This window comes from Neodiprion fabricii, chromosome 1, assembly GCF_021155785.1.
Source record: "Neodiprion fabricii isolate iyNeoFabr1 chromosome 1, iyNeoFabr1.1, whole genome shotgun sequence".
NCBI classification, from domain to species: Eukaryota; Metazoa; Arthropoda; class Insecta; order Hymenoptera; family Diprionidae; genus Neodiprion; species Neodiprion fabricii.
This window is the reverse complement of record NC_060239.1, coordinates 14,451,235-14,472,362: the sequence shown is the minus strand read 5'-3', so window position 1 is coordinate 14,472,362 and position 21,128 is coordinate 14,451,235. Positions and strand designations below refer to the sequence as shown.

The 21,128-nt window shown below is 39.4% G+C and overlaps 2 protein-coding genes across 3 annotated transcripts in view; one reads left to right on the top strand and one right to left on the bottom strand.

The window, feature by feature from the left end:
- Positions 1-21,128, top strand: part of LOC124178615 (annulin) — a 423,181-nt gene that overhangs the window by 204,284 nt on the left and 197,769 nt on the right. The gene's annotated exons all lie outside the window — the stretch shown is intronic.
- LOC124177942 (uncharacterized protein K02A2.6-like) lies at positions 15,080-19,715 on the bottom strand. The gene has a single exon (XM_046561335.1). It carries the CDS (start codon positions 19,464-19,466, stop codon positions 15,414-15,416), a length of 4,053 nt encoding a protein of 1,350 aa, XP_046417291.1. The 5' UTR covers positions 19,467-19,715; the 3' UTR covers positions 15,080-15,413.

Sequence of the window (21,128 nt, the reverse complement as noted above, 5' to 3'; positions counted from 1 at the left end):
CTAGACTTTTTGAACCAAGACTTAATTATACATGTAATGCTATGCTATTTAAGTTCGTCTGAGTTGCTGAACTATTTTTTCAATAATCTTTTTGCTCTTGGTAACTCTGGGTCTGCCTTGAACATCTTCTCCCAATAAAATACGCACGCCTTCGTCGCCGCAGGCTGTAAAAGCTTTCTGTAGCAATATTTTGTTAATTCCAGCTTTAGATAATTTATTTTTCATGTAGTCAGAGACCTCAGTGAACTTATCCAGCAAGGCTTTGTTGCATGAAATTTCTTTAGCAGCCTCGTCGGATTTCAAGATACGTAGTACGCTTCTTGTATGTTTTGTAATGAGGGATGTATCGACACCAACTCTTTGTATTAATTTTTGTAGTACTTGTACGTCGTTGATAGCGTTGTGTGCCTCTTGTACGTCACTGACGTCGATAAGATCTGAAGCAAGTGCTTCTTGAGTAAATTTTTTTTGCCAATCTTCGTAGTTTTTCTTGAAAAACGTACAACGTGTCAGCGAATCCGTTTACAACCGACATGAATTCGTATATTAGATTCAAATCAGCTGCCAGCAGTAAAATGCTCGGCGCATCTACCAATCATTACTCAAAAACGCGTAAGAAGGTATTATATAATTTTTCTTTCAGCCTAATAAATTCTACCGAACTAATAATCACCTAAAGGCGTTGTGGGCTATAAGAACAACCGAGCGCCCTTGAGATTGTAAAAAATTCAGAAAATCTGTAAATGCAGTTCTGGCAGGCACCGTGTTCAAACCCACATCCCTCAAATAGATTTCACCATTTGAAACGTGCAAAGCAGTGACTTGAGCTGCTCTTGGTGTCATGCCTTTTGACGGTATGATGTAGGAATTAAACAAACCCTCCTCGGTGCATGCAGCAATCTGTAATTAATTATATAATTATCAACTTCAATGGTTTCGTTACGAAATGAATGGTCATATGTCAAAGTAATTTTCACCTGGCAAATTTCGGATGCTTTGTGTAGACCAGTTGTTTCCAAATCAAAAATTACTGCAAACCAACTATCGAAATCCACGGTTCCTGGTTACATAACAGTTATTTCAATTCTGCTGATATAGTGATTATCATGATTACACGTTAGTATTGACAAATTACTTACCAATTGAAGTTAGATTTTATATCAAATCCGAAATATTACTGAGTCCACTTTCTGTCTCATACGTTATGCCTTCTTGTTTCGACGTTGCAGCAGTTTTTGCGGATGTTTCTTTTTTTGCAAAAAGCGTTCTCCTTTTGTACTCGATAGACCGTCTGGAATTTGCTTGAGCCTCTCTTTTTTTGTCTTTTAGCTCTCTATACTTTCGTGCTTCCTTCCCAGGCGAAAGACTTGCTTGGAGATTTACGTGAAGAATATATTTGGTACCAATATTTTTTTGCCCTACTGTAGCCGCGACTCTTGTGTCGAACGATTCCGATCCTCCATAAAATCGCGATTTCGGATGTTTATTGGCGACAATGCTATTAAAACTCTCATTAAACTGGCTCGAAGCGCAGGGTGATAGTTTGCTGGCATTGGCAGCAAAACGGTCAAATAATTTTGACATCGAAAGTTTGAGGCTTGAATCGGAAAGAGGTTTCCCATGTGGAAGGTTCGCATGAACAAAGTCATCTCCCGCGGGCTTGTAGCCGCACCACTGACCACAATTATTGTGATCGCCAAATGCATGGGGTACGACATTTTTCAGCGAAGCCTCCACGTTTGTTGGATTTCGCTAATTTTGTTGGACCGCGCAAGAAAAGCAATTGGAAAAGTTTTGGATTAATTTGGGCTGCAATTTCATCGAATATACTGCATTTTTTAATGCTTTGTGCGCATGATTAAAATCCGACCATTTTCCTATTTGTTCTCCAGCTTCCGTACGCACTGCTGCAATAGTGCAAGAATCATCATCGCTGATCAGTACCGCAATTTTGGCATTTTCATCTTTGAGTAGCTCATTTCGATTGACTAATTCGATAGCCATGTCAGGCTCCATAGCCTTTGCGGATCCTGATAAGTTGCGTCTGCAACTGTGGTCGTCCTTCTCATGTCCTGATTCACATAGTCGACATCTTTTACAGCGAGTACAGTAGGACAATACTTTTCCCGTATGGTACCCGATTAGTGAACTATGACCTGCATGATATATGACTCACAGAAATATTCGTGTTGTACTTTAAAATGCATATGTCTGGATAAATTATGTATATAATAACCAGACGTTGTATGCATGACCGGTGCCTCGCTTCTGCCACCCAGCGTCGATTGAAGCAATTATCTTACTTGGTGCATTGGATGCAGGTGGTTGATTTTCTTGCTTGTCAGGATTGGGACAGTCGTGTTCTGTTAAGTGTGAATCGCCGGTTTTGTTACTGCGGATGGAAACCGGTACGTGATTTCATAAACCATTGTATAATGCATTATTACAGAACAATATGTTTTTATTTTCACATGCAAATCATTGTACAAAATATATAACAATTCAATTTCATTCACATTGTTACTATAACAAAACTACAATTATTATTATTGTAATGAAAGAACAATTTCATCAATAACACGTATTGAAACTTTGATCTTCCAAATTTTACTGAATCCTATACATAAAATACTGATAATTGCCTACGATACTTCGACTCAAACATTATGCGAATGGATTGATGGATGGATTTACGTGGATTGAATTAATATAAATGCCTGATTCGTGATCAAATTATCCGTCAAAAGCATACGTATTAGTTACTATACAAAAGATTTCGTTGTATTTGTATATTACTTGAATTTTTTTTCGTAAGTATGTCTAAACCAGGTACACAGTAAAAGTTAATTTTTGTAATGTGTAATTGTATAAAGTGTATAAAGCGTATAAAGTGTATAAAGTGGTTTTAAAAACGGGCGGAGACAGTTTCTTGCTATTTCATCTTGAGTTGAAAATTCAAAAATCACTTCGAGTTTTTACTTAAAAATGAATTAGAAAAAAATTCATTAAAAAATTAATAAATAACTTATTTTATTGTATAATTTATATTTTTTGTATAATTGTCTACGGTGTGTAAAGTATATAGTTTGATTCTAAATGGTATCAGAGATAAATATTTTCTGAGTTCTTGGGCCTCAAATGCTGCACAGAAATGACCACTGCTAATTGTTTTTATTTATGAAATACTCACGATAATGTTTTAGGCAAGGTATCATAGGACTGAAGTTTTCTTAGTATTGCAAGTGCTACTGCATTTCAAGTTTGCTTGGAATGCAACATAACTTACAATAACTTGAAATATCAATTCGTTGACTTACTTTTTCGTACTATCGCTATTTATCGACAATCTTTTTCTGTCTTACAATAACTGCAGCTTTCTTTGGCCACTGCTTCAATCACAGGACCAACAGCTCTTTCGTGCCGTTTGAGCAAGGATTGTGCAACACTAGGTATATTCATTGACGAGCATATAGTGTTCATCTGGCTCTCACCCAGGGGGAGTTCACTCTTTACCCCCACTCCAAGCAATTTTGGCAGGCTGCAGGAGTAAGGCGCGACAAGTTACGAAAACAAAATTCTACTAGAAGTGAATATTTTAGAGTGGTAGAACTGCTAATAATAATAATGTGCACATGTGCAGCTGGAAAATAATATTCCGCTATTCTTGTATCCTATGTTACTGCGATCACATGTGTAAACATTGGTTAGCTTGAATTTTTTTGTGATTTCGAGCATTATTTGTCATTTACTATTTATTATTGATTTGTTATTTTTATTTAAAATTATTTATTTTTGGAGCTGACTTTTATTGCTATTTAACTATTTACAACTGCAATTTTTAAAATCATATTCTCTTTCATTTAAACTTCTGCGCTTAAATTTTCTCCAATCACATTACTCGGTAGAGGGCGCTCTTAACATCCTAAGTAATGCTGACATGTTACTATACTCTAGCAAGAAATAACTATAGAAATATAGTAACTGCGAATTTTTCAATATTGTGTTGGTACAGTGTACTCCTGCAGCCTGCCAAAATTCGGTCCCATCTAAAAGCATTGAGTGAACTCCCCCTGCTCTCACCTACACCGGCATCAGTGATTGCTGTGAAAAAATAAATAACTATGAAAAATTCTTACTTTAATTGAAATACTTCAATTATAGTTTTTGTGCATTTCAGTTCATTCCGTATACATACCAATAGCTGCTTTTAAATTCACGTCATAGCATCGTTTTTGTGCAATAGTTTACTTGTATGAACGACAGATATTTGGTTACAACTGGCGCAAGCAATTTTGAAAATGCTGGCAAATCCGAATTTTCCCTCGCTTTGGGTATCCCTCAATGATCACGCCTGGTCACAATTTTTACACCACAATTGCTTTCCCAGCGTGTCAAGTTCCACTATTCTGCACCCTTCGAGGTTATGTGTGTTGACTAAGTTCTCATTCTGAAAGATTGTAAGGTATGAACATTCATTTCACCATCAAATTTTTTTCTTTTTTCATTATTGAACTAGTAAATATTTTGTTAAACAGTTACATTAATATAATATGAATAAATTCGTAATAATAACATAGGAAAATATAAGTAACCTTTTTTTCGTGATTTTCGAGCAGTCTCTGTTTAGCAGCTTCTATTGCTCGTTTCACTTTACATTTTACAAATTTTCCTTTCTTTTTGCCAATACTAGCATGCACATTATAAAGCATTTTCTAAATATGAAAAAATAAACTTTTTATACAATCCCAAACGATGTTACGATTACGCCGGATCGACACGCCGTCGTCATGGGTACGACGAAGAAATGAGAGGAGAGAGTGAGATGGATATCGCGACGTTGCCGCATTTCTCGATGCAGTACCGTAACGTACAATTGTTCTAATTTACGGTTTTTGTTTAGCAGCATACAACTAGTAACCTTCATATCAAATTATCAATAATTCGCTTACGAGTAATTGTATTATATCAAATATGTGTATTATTAAAAAAATTGAGGGCCTTGCTTTAGCGCCCACGCAAATCGTCCCTTCGTGCTGGAGCCACCTTATAATGAGCCCAGCGACGTAGTTGGCGAACAGATTTTACTTTTTTGAACTTCCCACGGACACTTTCAATGTTCAAATTTTCTTTTTATCCAGACCTACAGTAATCAACTGCTCTTGACTTGTATTCGTATGACAAGTTCTCGTCATTGCTAGTGCATGCGTCTGGAGGCGATTTTGGTTCATAAATTGCAGATGCCCATTCTTCACCCTCTACTATTTCCATTTCTCAATTTTTATACGGTTCTGCAAAGTACAGGGAACTTTCTTCTTCCACCTCAACGCAAGTATATTCCTTCATTGCATTTAAAAATATAGTTTCAAAATGATTTTTCAACTGTGTTTCCTCGTTACTTACCTGCGTTTGAGTAATATTTATCGCTTGAAATGTTGTCACAAGTAACTGTATAATGTTGAAAGGATTGATTTTAGTCTTTGTTATGAAAAAGCATTAATGCACTTTCAAATTCTCAATTACATATAAACCACAAACAACTTATGCAAACACACCACTGCCGATTTAAGAATATGAACTGAAAACTGGGAGCATACAATGACTGCAGTTATTGAACTGGCTGCCCGAACTTCCAGTGAGAATTTAAACAGTCGCCAGAGCGGTGGAGACAAACTATTTTAATTTTTTGCCCTCTAATGTTTTTTACGCGCCAGTCAACTAGAAAAACTGATTCATTTTTATTATATGTCTCGCATGATACGACGCAACAGGCAGATAAAATTAGGACTTCGCCGAAACAAAATGTAATTGTTTTGGTGCTTCTGCGTCTCAAGATAACTCTAATTTCTTTAATGGTATACAAGCCATTCCGTATTAACTTTTCGATTTCTTTCAATGTTTTGGAAAAAAATAATAACCAAAGTCCTAAATGTTTACAGCATTAGCCATGTTAATTCCAAAATTGTAAGCTCGCAATCGATTCCAGTAACCTCACAAACTGCTAAAATACCGGGCTCCGAAAGATTTCACGATCGTAAAAAAAAAACTATGCCAGAAACCGTTTGGAAATTTGTGGGAGTGGTTTTTGTTATAAATGCAACCGAAATTTATTGAAACGAAGAAGCTCCTAAATTATGGCTCAGATAGAGCTTTGTAATGTTCAATAAGACAAGTTGAAGCAAAATAGTGCGATTCTAATGAGAATTCGGCTGCATGGGTAGTTCACCCCCTAAGTGACGTTATTTCGAAAAACGCAAAAACGTGTATCCCCTACTTTTTTCTGCTGTTGCAAATGCAATTAATTTCATGAATAATGTACAGTTTACAATTAATTTCATTCAAATACGAAAAATAGTATTTAGTTATAAAATTTTTTTAACTCTCAACCCCTATAATTTTCGACTATTCAACTCTGTCGTAACCGGCCTAAATGCATTTTTCAATATTCGTCATAGGAATTATTCTCCAATTGGTTTAATTCAAATATCTCAACTGGACGTATGCGAAACTCTGAAACAATCACTGAGGATGCCCTGAGATTGTCGGTATCAGATCTTATTTTAACGGAGTTACAATCTCTATTTTTCTAAAATCAATCTTTTTCTATAATAATTCTCGCGGTGGAGGACACTAATTTCTGTAAAATTAAAATTTTGATTACTATCCATTCTATGTTTTATCATGGCTGTTTCTTTATCCGGATCCGAGAAAATGTTTCGTTTATGTTCATTAATTCTTGTTTTTAAATGTCTACCTGTTTATCCTATATAACATTTATTGCAATCAGCGCAAGGAATTCTGTAGACCACATTTGAACTTGTCACAATCGGAACTTGATATTTCCGTAAAACAAACAGTCCTAACAAATTAAGCATATTTTTAAATACACACTTCACCTTAAATTTGGAAAGAACACGAGCTACATTTTGAGACAGACTTTTTATATAGGAGAAAGTTATAATACTTCTGTTGGTAAGCATCGTATCACCATCAACTATATCTAAACCGATATCCCTAGAAGTTTTGTCATTCAAATGAGTAACCCTATTCATAATACATTGGTTAACCAACTTAGTTGGGTAGTTGTTAAGCACCAAAACTTGTTCAATAAGGTCTAAGTTTTTAGAATGAAATGAGAAATCGGCCAATAAGATACCCCTGTCCACCATATTGTAGACATTCGCGATCTTTTGATTGGTAGGATGATGTGACAGAAAATTCATCGATCTACAGGACCAATTTGGTTTTTGATACCAATCTGTGATTAAGAATCCAGAGCGATTTATCACAGATACATCGAGAAAACTGATCTGATTGTTAGACTCAACCTCAAAAGTAAATTGAAGCCTTTCATGATACTAGTTGAATTCTGAAACCGTATAGTCAATTAGGCCAGAAGAGACGGTGAGAAGAATATCCTCGACGTATCTGTGATATAAATCTAGTTGGAACTTCTACGAATTTAAAGCTTTTGTCTCTAAATCCTCCATAACAAAATCTGACAATATGGGGGACAAGGGTGATCCTGATAAAATATGAATCTTCAATCCCCTTTTGTTTGGTAAGTCTTCTTCACCTTTGTCTGAACCGTGGCACTCAATAACCTTTCTTTATCACAGATGACAACTCGGTGATTCCTTGTTTTTCCCACTGTCTAACGCATTGACTCAATTTTCGGCTATTATGCTGTTTTTATGTAATTTAATGTACGTTCTCTTTTGTTTCTTTTTTTGTGTACTTCGGTCTTTACCGATATATTACAATAAGGTCACTGTGTGACCGCTTAATTAATCACAGTTTTAATTATGAGTGTATAATTTTTGTTTATTTTATTTTCCGGTTGTTAATAAATAGTTCTGAGGAGCCCCCCCCCACTAGGGCTGAAACGTAAACACATATTTGTCTTATTTCAAACATTTGACCGAAGACACCGAGAAACTTCGCCATTCTTATTTTTCTCCGCAGGGTCTCCGGTAAAGAGCATCTGCGTTTCCATGTGTAGCCCAGCCCGGTACTTGATATCGAAATCGTACTGGCCAAGCCTATCAATCCACTTATCTACCTGTCCTTCAGGGGATTTGAATGAAAGTAACCACCTAAGGGAAGCATGATCTTTTCGAATCACAAATCTCCCGCCCCGTACAGATAATGATGAAAATGAACCACTGTCTTTACAACAGCTAAGAGTTCTCTACGGGTAACGCAATAGTATCTCTCAGTTTTACTAGGAACTCTGCTGTAATAACTTATTACAGTCCGCTCCTCTAATAGTGCCACTCCTAATAGTGCCGCTGCCCCTTATTCTCGCTCGAACGTAACCCCTACCACGGGCTGACTTCGGATTTCATATTCGTCTCTCTCAATCGTGCCAAACGCTGGCTCAATGAAATAGCGTATAATTCTTTTCTTTAAATTCAAATTATAGTAATTATTTTTTCAATAATGTTATTTCGTCACAAAATTCATAATATAGTAATAACATCATTGAAAAAAATGACCCAATTTCGATATTATCATTAAAACATTAATCGATTTTATTCAAAGAAATAGAGATCATATACATTTGATGATTTTACTATATCAATGTGTATTTTTAATACATTTTGTGGAATAAATGGAAATACGTGTGAAAAGTTCTCTTAAAATAACGAAATTCATAAAAAGAAATTAAATTTAGAAAATCGAAATAATCCATTTTTATATGATAAGGCAAACGAATATAAATATACACGCGTAGTCACAGTTTACCCGGTGCGACGGCACTATTACGAGAGCGTGACGAGAATTCCGATGACGTGAACGCACGTCAGTAGTGTGGGTACCTGAGTTCCAAGAAACATACTCCCCTACTCCCCCATCGCCGGCACTATTATGAGAGCGGACTTTACTCTTTCCTGGCCTGTTTGAATCTGAAAGAACTGCTCCTATTCCCGAAAGCAAGGCGTCTGTGTCTAAAATGAACGAAAGCTCTATTTTTGGATATGCTAAAACTGGAGAAGAAGTAAGATACGTCTTGAGTCTTCTGAAAGCTTCTTCGCATTCGGAATTTCACTCAAAGGCTACCTTGTTTCCAGTCGGATGATGAAGAGGTTTAGCTATGGTGACAAGCCCCATGACAAATCTCCTGTAATAGGTGCAGAGTCGCAAGAAACTTTGGACCTGTTCTTTATTATGTGAAGTGGGCCACAGAGACACTTTCTCGATCTTTTTCGGAACCGTCTTAACTTCTTGAGCTGAAACAATATGGCCAAGGAAACTCACTTCTCGTTGCAAAACGTGACATTTCTTCGGACTCATCTTTAGGTCTGCTTGTTTTAATCTGGAGAAAACTTTTTTAAGATTATGTACTTCCTCTTCGAAGTTTTTGCCGAAAACAATCCCGTCGTCGAGATAAGCTAGGCATATTTTGCGTGGAAGTCCTTGTAGAACAGTGTCCATCATTCGTTCGCAGGTAGCCGGGGCATTACTTAGACCGAAAGGCATTCCTTGAACTGCTAGAATCCATCTAAACGGCCGAAACCCGTAACGAAAGCACTTTTTTCTTCATCGAAAGGATCCATCTCGACTTGCCAGTACCCGCTCTGCAGGTCTATAGTGCTGAACCAAGTTGCTCCAGCTCTCAAGTCGAGTAGATTCTGGGTAGAGGGTAAGAATCTTTCATAGTGATGTCGTTTTGCTTTGTATAATCGATACAAAATCGTTTGGGTCCATTTTTTTTTTCGTTAACAAGAACGATCGGTGTGGCCTAAAGGCTCGAGGAGGGTTCGATAACATCATTTGCCAGCATATCTTCAACAAGCATCTTGACTTCCTCGCGACCGTTAAGAGCGAGTCTCCTGGGAGCCTGTTTGATTAGAAAATTTTGTCCAACGTCGATTTTATGTTTAACAGAAGTAAGTGTCCCCTTATCTCCACTATTTTTAGCAAATGAATCTGAAAACTCTAGCAAAAGTGACTTAAACAATTCTATCTGGATCGAGTCTAGAGCAGTAGAGGATTTTTCAAAAAGATCTTGCAAATGCGAAGGAAATTGACCTTTGGACCTATTTAGAGAGAACTCTATCTCTCTTATTTGTGGGGAGTACCAGTAAAGTTCGTCTTTATTTGAGCAAAGAGTTACCTCACGATTATCGAGGTTAATAAATTCTCTCTAGTTGAAATAATGCAATTATGGGCGAAAAGAAAATCGATTCCTAAAATGCTTTTATCTTCGATATCTGCAACGTAAGCCTTATGTGGGGAGCCGACGCAACCGAAGATGTTTATTTGAACAGTAATTTGTTTCAAAACTGGGGTCGTCTCTCCAGTGGCAGTACGAAGAGATAAAGAGGGGACAATCTGTTCATCGGCTTAGAAAAGTTTCGAGTAAACTACGGTTACCTCCGCTCCGATGTCTATTACCCAAAGCCAATCTATACCATTCACGGTACCACGACCATAAAGACCAGATTGCTTAAGAATCCTAACTAAAAACTCAGTATTGGAAGGGCTTTCGCTACTGAAGATTTACAATGATATCAGCTCTGATCGAGGTACTAAGTTGAGGATCATCATCTCTTTTGGTAATTTCTCTATTACGCCAATTTGAACTTTTCGAATTCGAGTATTGAGGCAGTTCTCCGGTAAAATTTTTTAACAATAAACAATGATAGGCATCATGTCCTTTCTTTTTACAAAATATATAGTTCAAGACTGATTGAACAGACTCATTCTCGTAATTTTCTTTACAGTTATTATTATGGTTACGAGCGAAACCACGATTGTTCTTATTTCTAATTGGTTGATTATTCTTTTGCCTGTTAGACGAGTGCTTTTCTGAACCGACATTCTGTCGTTCTTCAGATACGTTTTTCGAAACTTCAATTTGACGAATTTTTGCTACTCCTAGATGTTTTCGTCTCAAGACTTCTACTTCGAGAGCCTCAGTTATAGCTTTTCGAAGCGTAAAAACTCCTGAGGTGCTAACCGCGAGTCTAATATCTAGTCGCGTATTGCTTTTACAAATGCTTCTATTCCAAAAAAATCTCTCAGACCATCTGCATCCGGAATTGCGGTTCTAGATAAACGATCTATCTCCTGACCAAGGGAGGCTAAATCTTCGTCGCGATTTTAGCGTCTATTCTAAAGTTGGGTCAAATATAATGTTTTAAGGTGTTCACTTCCGTATCGTAGCCTAAGGGCGGAACTCAATTTTTCGTAATTCTTTATATCTGTTGGAGTCTGAGTAGAAACAACGAAATGATTGGACGGTGTAGACTAGCCGCAAGATTCGCTGCGTTCGAAGCTGAGTCCCAAAGACTATGATTGAAAACCGCGAGAAACTGGTTTTTAAAATCAGACCACGAAACTTTTCCATCAAAAGTTGGAGGTTTTATTAATATAGACGGCCTAGTTTCAGGTATATAGACGTCTCTTTATCGACGTTTGGGCAAACTGCTGGGCAAACTCCGGTGCGGCTCCAAAAAGACTCGTCCAAATGAGGATCATTTCGCGCATGCTTCGACCTTAAGATCTCATCCCTTAAGTGACCTTCGAAGCACGTCGACACATGAGCATTGTTCTCTTGAGTGCCCCACATCGTATTTCCGTATGCGGTCACTTCGAGTTTCAAGACGAGAGAGAGGCACAGAATGAGTGATTCCCTCTCGTATTCTTGGTCTGGGTAGAGCGGTTACTTCTGTTTCCCCAATAAAATTGACAGACCTTGAATTATCCTGTGTGTAACCTGGGTCTTGTACCAAATGAGCAGGGGAAAAGGAACGAGGCGAAGGTCGAGGAGTTCGCGGTTCGTCTCCTCGTCTATCGGCTTGTTAGTATTGTAACAACTGTTACTGTTAAAGTAAAAGGGTTCTCCGATTACAGAGAGTAGTGAAAACTCGTGAGGAAATTATGTTAAAACAGTTTATTCAAGAGAAATAGGTCAATACTGATCTGTGCCTAGCACAAGACTGTTTTCACAATAATAGCGGTTAACGCAGCAACCAAATTATTCATCTTTTTGCAAAATTCCCTTGTTTAATCCTACCGGGTGAAAAGGTTCCTTCGTAACAGTATTGAAATCAAAAGAATCAGTTAAAAGCAGCCTATGCGAAATTGTTAAACTATTGTCTAAACTAAGAACGATTTTGGCTGATTAAACCGCGAAGTTCCTTGCCCTTGCAATAACCGGAGATAGTATAGACGTATTCGAGTCTGGTGTTGTTCGAAAATTTTTATCCTTCTTTTTTGCAGACCTAGAATTTCAAATCGTGCTTTGCCGCAACACAATTGTCATCCTAGACAAATATTCACGAAAATTATTAATTAGAGAATGTCATGAATTGTTAGTTAGTGGTCACCAAGGTGTCACAAAAATATAATATAACTGCGTCAGACAAAAGTATTTTTGGCCACGGATGAAAGAGCGAATCCAAGATTTCATAAGAATTTGTGAGAGTTGCAAAAAAAATAAAAAAGTTCTTCAGAGTTAAAACTACCCCTGCCAATGCATTCGACAATGTAGCATTGGACATTGTTGGACCTCTTCTCCTTACTTAATCGAACCACAAATATCTCTTGACGATACAATGCAATTTGACAAAATTCTTGGACACCATCTCTTTACCTGACGCCACTGCCAAAACTATAGGCCTAGCATTTGTAAAAGAGTACATTACACGTTATGGTGCCTCTTGAGCAATACTTACGGACCGAGGACAAAATTTGATGAGCAAAGTCATCAAACAACTATGTAAACTTTTCAAAATAAGGCAAATTTGAACCACAGCTCACCGCCCGCAATCTAATGGATCTCTACAACGCAGTCATCTTGTCCTCACTAAACGTCTCAAACGTTACTCGAATACTGGCAAAAACTGGGACGATTATATCTGGTTTGCAATTTTTTGTTACAACACTGCAAAGCATGAAAATACTAACTTTACCCCTCATCAACTAATTTCTGGTTCCCAAGCCAGACTTTCAATAAACGCGAACCCTTATAGCGCGTATACCCGTTCCTACGATTCCTTCCGTTTAGATTTGATTACTAATTTATCTCATATACGAAAACACGCCGCGTCTAATCTCAGTAGTATAACAAGGAGAGTTCTGGATAGAAACACCATCTTTACCGACCAAGCCGACCAATCCGCCTATACGTGCATCCTAGACGCAAGCCCTTGAAAGTTACCCCCACTCTCGTAAGATAAAACGTGCTCTGCCGACCATTCGTCGGTAAGAAAATCTCCCAAATGACCATGATCGTCGGTAGAAAATTTTCCAAATGACCATAATTGTCGGTAAAAAATCCTCGAAATGACCATGATCGTCGGTGAAAAATTCCTGAAATTGCCGTGGTGTTACCCCTTGTGGGATGAATTGTGCTCTTTGTCGGTAAAAAAAATCATGCTCATCGAGCGGGATCGATAACTGGATTACCGAGCGCACTCCGTGAATCCTCAGGCCTTCGAGCGGACCCCGTGGATCCTCGAACGTTCGACCGAGAATCCTGGCATGTGTCAGGTTTTGAGAGCTTCCAGAAGGTTCGAGAAGATTCTCACGGCGTTGAACGAATCTAGTCTGACAAACAATTCGTCCGACGTGTTTCGACTCGACGGTGAGTGGCATGCGGTCAAAGGATTTCGGTGCGACGTTGAATTCTGAAAGACCCGCTCCAGCCTTGAACGAATTTTAGACAAACAATTCTCGGAATCGTCCGACGAGTTTCGACTTGACGGCGAGCGGCCTGCCGACAACGGATTGCAGAGCGACGTCGAATTCTGGAAGGTTCTGGAATTTGTATGCGGCTGCTTCGACCCTGAACAAATATAGGCTGACAAACAATGCGTTCGACAAGTTTTGACATGACAGCGAGCGTCCGGAACCGTGAGGAATAGCTTCTTTGACCCCAGAAAGATTCTCGGAATCGTCCGACGAAAACAATTCTCGGAATCGTCCGACGAGTTTCAACTTGACGGTGAGCGGCCTGCGGACAACGGATTGCGGTGCGACGTTGAATTCCGGAAGGTTCCAACGTACAATCGAAAACACATCATTTCGGTAGCTTCTAGAAGTTTTTCAAGGATTCTGTGTACCTGGTGGGAGGAATACGGCTATAAAAGGCTGAATTTCAGGTCAGAAAGACAGTCTTGCATCTTCAGCTCACATGAGGAGAACTTCAAATGAAGCAGAACTAAAACAGCAAATCGATCTGTTCTTAAAAAATATTCGTCACTTGAAAACCATTATAAACCAGAAGTCAGAATTCAACAAAGTGACAAAAAAGTTCGCAAATCTAAATTTATCAAGAAACACGTAACTGCTACACATTAAAAAAAAATGGATTTCACGAAAGTAAACAAAGTTTCAAGCATGAACGAATTTCTGCCGACAAAGAAATTGACAGAGCTGGAAATTTTCAAAATCTACAAAGTCACCAACATTTGAACGAGGACGAGACCCAACACCAGAAATTGGTGCAGACGATGAAGGAGGAGCGGTTGCTCTTGCAGTATATGGGCGGCCAGTGTGGTCAAATTGAATTGAAAGATGCGTCAACTCTCGCTTAATTTGTACACCGTACCTGGACAACGTGTGCAGCGTCTCCTTCTTACCAGCATGGACCGTGCAACTACTGGACGCGATCAAGAACCAATTTCAAAAACTTGACAAAAAAAACTTTCGAAAAAGTTTCCAAGTATTCGACTGTTACGTCCAGCATACCACTCCTCTCTATTTTTCCAACTCGCTAACTCTCCCACAGTTCTTACATTAATCTCATGGTCTCTGTCCTGCCCTCTTATCTCTACGTAGTCTCACGCTATTCGCTATCGCGCTTACTCATCAAATTCCATTCCCTACTTCTAGCATTGTCACCTTTTCTGCACCCGCACGTTTCACGTCTCGAGGGACACTCCTATTCTGGCTCTCGACAACTCCACATCTAGACTTCTTACATATCTTTTCGTACCACACCAGTCATTTCTACCGGTATCTCAAGTTCTACGCAATAAACATGTAATCGACATATCAACATACTCAAGTTTATTCCATCCTCATCCTGATTTCCGGTTGACCTGAAACGTAAAAGCGAAGCTGTTATGATCTAGGTAGGGTATAATGAAATGAGGCACATGTGTCAGGTGGTGTGTCTCTAGCCGAACTGGCGACACCCGTTTATTCGCTGGCCCGGTGGCGCGTGTCGAGAGGAACTCAGGCCCGCGCACACCAGTGGTTTCTCCCTGTCTACTCATATCTCTCTACATCCTTCTTTTTCTAGTTTAATTACTACGTAATTATTCTATGTGTTGCTATATATATATATAAAAGTTTTTTTTTTTTTTTTTTTTTACATTACATTTTTTTGATTTTTTTTATTTTTTTTTTTTTTTTTTTAGTTTTTTACAAGCTTATCCTATATGTTCTTACATACTAGCTTATTCTATCTGTAGTCTACTTGGTGGTTTACTTTCTCTACCGCTTTGTGTGATCGTTGCGGTAGGCATTGCCTCGGCTTCTGACCACGTCTCGTCAGCCTCGGTCGAAGTGTCTACTATAATTACGCTTTGATCTGATTCGGTACCGTTTTGAGATTCCGCAATGCTCGTATCGTTAAGCTCGACCGCCTGTGCGGTTTCAGGACCCTCGCTATCTGAGTTTGTCTCGGTGTCATCTGTTTGGGAATTTGTTTCGTCATCCAAAGGAATGTAGTAGGTCTTATTGTCGCTGTTAGCGACGAGAGGAGACGAGGGAGGTTTATTTTTTGCCATTGTTTTTTTAAAGGGTTTCAGGAATCGTCTGTTTCTCGTGAGGATGTTCCCCGTTTTCGTCTGTATGCTGTAGCGTCTGTTGCCTGTTTGAGATATGACTTTTGCCGGTTGCCAAAGGCTGTTAGGTTGGAGTTGTGCGTAGACGTCTGTGTTGTCGGGAATTTGAGGAAGGTTTTTCGCTCCCCTTCTATTATAATATTCTGTTTGTTTGTTCTGTTCTTCGACAATCATTTTTTTTATGTTGTTTGGTACCACTTTAGGTAGGAATTTTTCACTACAGTTCGGCAAATTGTCTCGGAGTTTGCGCGACATTAATAGTTCGGCGGGCGATCGATTCCCGATTACAGGAGTGTTGCGATACTGTAACAACGCCATTTGTACATCTTTTCTCTCTTCTATTATTTTTTTCGCTATTTTCTTGAACGTTTGAATGTGTCTTTCAGCCATGCCATTGGACTGCGCATACGTTGGAGATGATGTTACATGATCAAACTCCCATTCTTTCGCGAATTTCTTAAATTCTTGCGATGTAAATTGAGTACCTCCGTCAGATACTATGGTCACCGGTACGCCGTGAGACGCAAACATTGTTTTGAGGTGTCTAATCACGTTTTCGCTTGTCGCGTTTCGCCGTAGCTCGGCTATTTCAAGATACTTTGAATAGTAGTCTACAACGAGAAGGTATTTCTGGCCATTTATCTCGTATATGTCACACGCAATTTTGTTCCATGGTAGTTCTAGAATTTCATGGGGTTGTAGAAGTTCCCTGTTTTGTGAGTTCGAGTATTTTAAACAGATTGGACAACTGCCGATTTTTTGTTTGACTTGATTCGAGATACCTGGCCAAAAGACCGATTCGCGTGCGATTTTCTGACATTTAGTAATTCCTTGGTGGGAATAGTGTATTCTGTCGATTATTTCATTTCGCATTTCACGCGGGATCACTAAACAATCGTTTTCAAAAACTAAACCGTCTACAATAACAAGTTCGCTTTTATATTGAGCATACGGTCTTACCGTTGCTGGCAGTTTGTTTGAGTTGTTCGGCCAACCGTTTTGGATTATTTCTTTTAACGCTTTTAACTCGCTGTCTTTCTCGGTACTTTCAATTAGCTGTTTTATCTTTTCGGGAGTTGCGTTTACATAATTTACTGAGCATACTTGTGATTCAATTTCTTGTGACCATCCTAGGAACTTATCGTTTTTATCGTAAGCCCGCGACAAAGCATCTGCTATATAGAGTTCTTTGCCTGGGCGATAAACGATCTCTATGTCGTATTTCTGAATTTGCACCAACATTCTTTGAAGTCTTCCTGGACATTTGTTCAGGGGCTTTTGAAATATTGGTATTAGCGGCTTATGATCCGTTTCGACGACTATTTTTTTTCCGTAAATATAATCGTGGAATCGCTCTAAACCGAAACAAACTGCCAACAGCTCTTTCTCTATTTGCGCATAACGCGTTTGTGTATCGGTCATCGCTTTCGCCGCGTACGCACAAGGAAGTCTATTTTGGAGTAATACGGCTCCTAGCCCTGCCTGCGAAGCATCGACTGAAAGTGTCGTCTCTTTATTTACATCGAAGAACTGTAATACTGGAGCGCTCGATAGGCATGCTTTTAGCTGGTCGAATGCTCTCTGTTGCTCCGCGTTCCATTCAAAAACCCCATCTTTTTTCAGAACATTTCTTAGGGGAGCCGTTTTCTCCGCGAAATTGACTACGAATTTACTGACGTACGTTAGCATCCCAAGGATTCTTTGTAACTCTTTTTTATTCTGCGGCACCGGTAGTTTTTTGATGGCTTCTATCTTTGTACTGTCTGGAGCAATACCATTCTCGGAGATTATATGACCAATGTATTTAATTTGTTTTTTCCCCAACTCGCATTTATCTATGTTAAACCGAACGCCGCTTTGCCTGGCCGCATCTAGGACTTCCTTAAGTCTAATGTCGTGTTCTTTTTTCGTTTTGCCGTATACAAAAATATCATCAATGTACACTTCGACGCCTTCCAAATCGAAAATTTGTTTGAATCTATCCTGAAACACCTCCGGTGCAGTTTTAATGCCGAAAGGCATCCTTCTGAATTTATATCTCCCGAAAGGCGTGCCGAATGTGCAAATTTCCGAGCTTTTTTCGTCCAACGGGACGTGATAGAACCCTGCTTGCGCGTCAAGTTTGCTGAATACGGTCGCTCCGTTAGCTCTGCTTATAATTTCTTCGAAGGTCGGAATTTGTCGCGGCTCGACTTCGATTTGTTTATTTATCTCTTTCGGGTCAATACAAATACGAATCGATCCGTTTGGTTTCCTCACGAGCACGAGTGCGTTTACCCATTCTGACGGACCCTCTTTCTTTTCGATTATTTTGTCTTTTTCAAGTTTATCCAATGCTTGTTTGAGAGTGTCTCGCAGCGGCAAAGGAACTCGCCTCGTAGGATGTATTACAGGCGTGGCGTTTTTTTTTAGCTTAATTTGATACGGTTTACTTAGACAACCTATTCCAGAAAATACGTCTTCATATTGTTTTCGTAATTCATTGTAGCTGTTCTGTTCGACTGAATAAATTCTTTTAACGAGATTTATTTCCTCCGAGGTTTTTTGACCCAACAGAGGTGTTCCGTTAGAGTCGATTACAAAAAACTCAATTTCGTGTTTTTGGCCTTTCCTGTGGCACATGACGTTACATTTGCCTACCACGTTAAGAGTTTCGCCCGAATAACAATTCAATTTCGTGTTCGTTCTTTGAATTTCTTTTTTCGCTACGTTGATCTTTTTAAATATTGGCATGGGCAGAATATTCACGTCAGCGCCCGTATCGATTTTAAATTCTATGCTATGATTGTTTATTACTAACTCCGCGTACCACCGTTCTTTTACATTTGAGGTTTCGACTTGAGCTATAAACAGGTATTCGCTGTGATCTGAATCTTCATTGAGTTCGTTTATTTTCTGATCGCGCTTGTTTCCGTCTTGTTTTTTGAAACACATTTCAGCAAAGTGATTTTTCCTTCTACAGTTATTACAGATTTTATTGTACGCCGGGCATCTGTTTATCGCGTGAGCATATCCGCATTTCGTACACGAAGTTATAGACTTAGCTGTATAAGTGTGTTGCGCTGCGTCGGTGCGTTGACTCCGGCCCTTGATTGCGTCAACCGATGCTGTCGTCGTCAGAGCGTGCTCCATCTCCTGTGATCTCTCTTTGGATTTCTCGATGATGAGACAGCGGTCTATAGCTTCTTGGAGAGTTTGCTCATCGTTTTGGAGCAGTTTCTCCCTTATAGACCCGTCGGCTACTCCGCAGGTAATCATCGTCTTGATTAATTCGTCGTTCAGACTGCCCAGCTTGCATTTCTTCGCCTTTTTCTTTAGTTCCGTTATGAATTGTTCCAACGTTTCCCCGTCACGTTGGCGATACGAGAAAAACTGGTACCTTTCGTACGCCAAATTTTCTTTTGGCAAAAAATGTTCCTCGAATTTCTTTATAAGGGGTTGGAGTTTGTCCTTTTCTTCGTCCGGGATCGTGAATGTTGTAAATATTTTAAAGCCGTCCTCACCGATGTAGTGGAGCAACTGAGCACATTGTGTGGCCTCTGATTTTTTGTTCGCTTCCGAGGCGACGAGGTAGTTTTCAAATCTGGCCCGCCATGTTCGCCAGTTTTCGCCCACGTTGTCCGTCATCGACATCGGCGGAACTCCTCTGTATTCGTTTGCCATCGTTTTGCTGTTTATTCGTCTCTTATAATCCCTGGATGCACTAAGACGTTATTTTAACACGTTGTCTTCACTTTTTTTTTTGCTAATTTTATTCTTCAATTTTTCCGCGATGTATTGGCCCCTACTACCGACTGCGCCATGTTATGATCTAGGTAGGGTATAATGAAATGAGGCACATGTGTCAGGTGGTGTGTCTCTAGCCGAACTGGCGACACCCGTTTATTCGCTGGCCCGGTGGCGCGTGTCGAGAGGAACTCAGGCCCGCGCACATCAGTGGTTTCTCCCTGTCTACTCATATCTCTCTACAGAAGCCAACCAGGTTACTCCTTCCGCTCAGGAGTAAACTCTACTCACGGACGTAACATTGGTGGCAGCGGTGGCCTTCGCTTTCCAGAAATCCAGTGATACAATTTTACGTGTGTGCTACGCATGAAGTGCCATCTGATAGACCGGTTCTGAAGTGTGCAAGCTCAGTGATGTTAATACAAAAGTAATACTACTGTGCGATAGTGTTGAAGACACTCTGAAAGCCATATTCTACGTTTAACGCAATCAACGATCTCTGATTCACACGAACGTCACAGACAAATCCGTATCTCCAAATCGATATTGCTGAAAAACTATCTCCTGCTGCTACTACAACGACATCTTCATTCTTTACGACTTCTAGTACAACACAACGCACACCGACGTCATCACCGCCTACAGACACGAAATCGCTGGACCAACATCCTCACGGAAGAATGCAACATTTTCTTCCATTCCTTCTCTTCATCTTCACTTTGTGAGTCGACAAATCCTAGATTAAAATTTACAACATGGCTACCGAAAGCACTTTTCCGCACCTGCCTCTTGAAGATGCATTGGCTCTGATTCCCACGTTCAATGGCACTAATATGCCCGTATCCGAATTCATAACCAAAGTAGAATGCGCAAAACAAGCTGTCTTAGCCAGAGAACTGAATTTATTCTCCACACTCATTCGCACGGAAATCGAAGGCGACGCAAGTAAATATATAGAGTCAGATAGTCCGGATTCTCTTCGAGATTTGCTAGACTGCCTAAAACAGGCCTACGCGTCTAAACAACACCTCTCAGATATCCAGCTAGACCTCGCACAATTGGCACAGAGGCGAAACGAGAGTGTTCTAGATTACGGTGCTAGAATAAAACATCTGTTAAGACAAGCGTGCGAATCAATAGATGCCTCAGAATCTATCAGTGATGCTCAAGTGCTAAAGAAAAATATCAAAGAGACCGCAAGACTAAGATTTATCAAAGGGTTACTAGACGAATTAGAAATAAGAGTAGCTCATGAGAATCCACAAACCCTACAAATGGCTATAGACACGGCCACCAAGACTGAAATACTATTATCAGATAGACTTAAACTAGCCTCATACCGTGATACTAACTACGAAACACAGAACCATATAAAATGTAGTATATGTAAATTAACCGATCACATCGATAAATATTGTCCTGAACAACCTTCCCTATTAGTAGTGTGTAGATACTGCAAGAAGGCAGGTCATAGTATAGAAGAGTGCAGAACGAGGCAGCGCAACAACACAACTTGCACGCAGTGTGGTGGCAAAGGCCACTCAAACGATAAATGCCGCTCAAATCGGTTCCAATATCCCCAGAATCCAAAATTCCACC